This window comes from Dipteris shenzhenensis, chromosome 24 (assembly GCF_047967505.1).
Source record: "Dipteris shenzhenensis isolate YYH24624 ecotype China chromosome 24, Dip_SZ_1.0, whole genome shotgun sequence".
NCBI lineage: Eukaryota > Viridiplantae > Streptophyta > Polypodiopsida > Gleicheniales > Dipteridaceae > Dipteris > Dipteris shenzhenensis.
The window spans coordinates 21,505,595-21,508,024 of NC_141619.1; the positions used below are offsets into that span (position 1 = coordinate 21,505,595).

At 50.2% G+C, this 2,430-nt stretch overlaps 1 protein-coding gene across 2 annotated transcripts; it reads right to left on the reverse strand.

Annotated features, from left to right (window-relative positions):
- Positions 1 to 1,881, reverse strand: LOC147886357 (uncharacterized). 2 transcript variants are annotated; one of them, XM_087395471.1, is made up of 4 exons: positions 920 to 1,881; positions 745 to 800; positions 402 to 620; positions 1 to 316 (listed from the first exon to the last, which is right to left on the reverse strand). In XM_087395471.1, exons 1-4 carry the CDS (start codon positions 1,616 to 1,618, stop codon positions 241 to 243), a joined length of 1,050 nt encoding a protein of 349 aa, XP_087251597.1. In that variant the 5' UTR covers positions 1,619 to 1,881; the 3' UTR covers positions 1 to 240. The 2 variants fall into 2 exon arrangements, with proteins under 2 accessions (XP_087251597.1, XP_087251596.1); XM_087395470.1 differs by having other exon boundaries at positions 402 to 623.
- Between the last annotated feature and the right edge of the window lie 549 nt (positions 1,882 to 2,430).

The window sequence follows — 2,430 nt, forward strand, 5'->3', positions numbered from 1 at the left end:
CATCGTCGTAAACGATACAAAGATACGTGCAAGTCGAGCCTTGAGAATAATGATGTACATTTGGTGCAAACCACTTGTAAATTTTATGTACAAAACCTGTACAGTCAATGTTTAGCACAGGTCTCATTTACTTGGTATACAACGTAGAATAAATGGAGTGCATTTCTTGCACGTTATCTTCGATTCTGCTTCAAAGAGCGATGAGCTCGGGTCTGTAATACGGTAGGAAGACAGCCGGCCTCACAAGTTAGGCTGCAAACTAATCCATTCGTATCGCCCGGGGAGAGGCACGTCGTTCACAGGATCAAAGTTGTACCTGCACACAGTATTCAGAAATTTAGAAGGAAACATGAAGATGGCAAGAAAACCGAAGCGTTTTGTAGATCCAAACAAGAGCTCACCGCTGCTTGAAACGCCTCTGTTCTTGCCCTTCGGCTTGAGTGAAAAATTCCTCGATTTCCATTTCCATCAAGGATCGCGCGTCCGAAAGCCCTGGAGGTGGAGAAGCTGTGCAATGACCACGCCCCGACCGTAATCTTGTTGCAGATCCGGGGGCCTCTACCTCCCTCACTTGACTGCTGGGCGTGCTCTCGCGTACCAGTCTGCCCTGCGACGCTTGGCTGCTGCCAAAAACGACTCAGCACGTGAGAAATCCAAATCTCCACTTCGAAATTGAACCTAGACACAGAAATTGAGAAATCTCCACCTGCATCTCTCTAAATTTGTTCAGCTTACGAATTTTACCTGTCTCTTACAGAGAGGCCTTCGTCAATTCGGTTCTCTCCAAACGAAACTTCAACCTAGAATTCACGAAAGGAAGGTCAATACAAAGCTCTCAGGCAACAGGGAGACACCATACACGGTCGTTGATCCGCAGCTTTGAGCACAATCTCAGCAAACAGAGAAAGAATCAACTCACATCGAAATTTTGGCCTCCCAAATAGTTTGCATCTCTTCTGCTGCAGAACACCTCCTTGTCTACATCCATATCTTCTATCCGAGACGACACTCCCGTTTCCTGTTTTCTTTGGTTTCTCGTCAGAATTCCACGAGAAAGCTCGCGAGAAACGGAATTGCTTCTCGAATTATTCCTCGAATGAGCTACTCCCGCAGGAGCTCTCCCCCTGCTGCTCCTGGATTGTCCACGGTATATGCCCGCATTCAGAGAGCCTCTCAAGTCTTCTTCCATGTGCAAGACGAACCCCCTGTTCTCATCCAAGTTTTGGCGGCCACTACCGCTTGCCGCAGTGGCTTCCAGAGTTGTCAAAACATGCCTCACCTCTTCAGAGAGCGCTAATCTGGAGCAGCAATCGTCAAGCATGTCGGAATTGGTCACGTCCGAAAGCCTGCACTCCGACCTGCCCTTGCGAGCACCTCTGGAGTGGCCAGCTGGGGACACAATCTTCTCCAGCCGCCTACTCCGCAATTCCAGATACGAAACTTGCGTGGGCTCGGAAACTGCGGGCTCGAAGCTGCCGCCCTCGCTGTGGCAAACATTCTTGCTATCCTTCTCGAGAGCGAGCGCTCGGGCGCGGGTTCTGACGCCGAGGGGGACCTGCGAGAGCTCCATGACGGTGATGCCGCCGGAGGCCTTGGATTTACGCATGTATTTGCCCATTTTGGAGGGACGTTTACCGGGTGAAGGAGCCACGATTGCGGAGGAAGAAAGGAGGGAGGGAAGCGAAGACAATTCGGGGCTCTAAGAAAATTGTGCAAGGGGAGGAGAAATGGTGGACAGGAAGGGGAAAAAAGGAAGCGATGAAGCTCAGGGCGGCTATGGCGATGGGAAAGCTGACGAGAGGCGATGAAGAAGGGAAGGTGGGCTATGGCGATGGATTTTGGGCTATGGCGACGAGCTCGTCGTCGTCGTCTTCTTCTTTTTCTTCTTCTTCTTGGCGATTGTCCTCTTTTTGTTGTTGTTGATTTTGTTGACACGTCTTTTGCTTAATCCTCCCTTGATTAATTATTATCGTTCCCATTAATTACCTCCTTAACTTTACTTTATTCCTTCCTTATTGCTTCATTAATCCCTGATTATGCCCCCCCTCCCCCCGTCCTCCTCTTTAATGCCTTCTTCCCTTTAATGCCTTCGTCAACGCTCGGCCTGCCTCTCTCACATGAGTCATCCATCCCCTCTTCGCGTCTAATCTCCGCCCCGCCTCACTCTAGGTCCGGTGCAAACCTCCATTCCCGTTCACGCACCAGATTGTAGTGGCCTTGCACACACCTTGGTGCCCCTTTCCATCCGCCAATTCTCGCTCTGCTCGTTTGGCCACCCCCGTTGCCAGATCTCGCCCCTCTAATCAGCTTGCATCCCTCCCTCTCTATCCACAGCTCATCGTACACCTTCCTACAACCTACAAAGTCTCGTACGGCGACTTTTCATTTGAAAATCGATTGTATTATGACCACCACCAAGTGTTCAAATGG

Coding starts and splice junctions, on each gene's coding strand:
- LOC147886357 (XM_087395470.1), bottom strand. CDS start 1,618: ATGGGCAAATACATGCGTAAATCCAAGGCCTCCGGCGGCATCACCGTC. Junction 801..919: donor TGGGAGGCCAAAATTTCGAT/GTGAGTTGATTC, acceptor CGTGAATTCTAG/GTTGAAGTTTCGTTTGGAGA. Junction 624..744: donor GGCCTCTCTGTAAGAGACAG/GTAAAATTCGTA, acceptor CGTTTTTGGCAG/CAGCCAAGCGTCGCAGGGCA.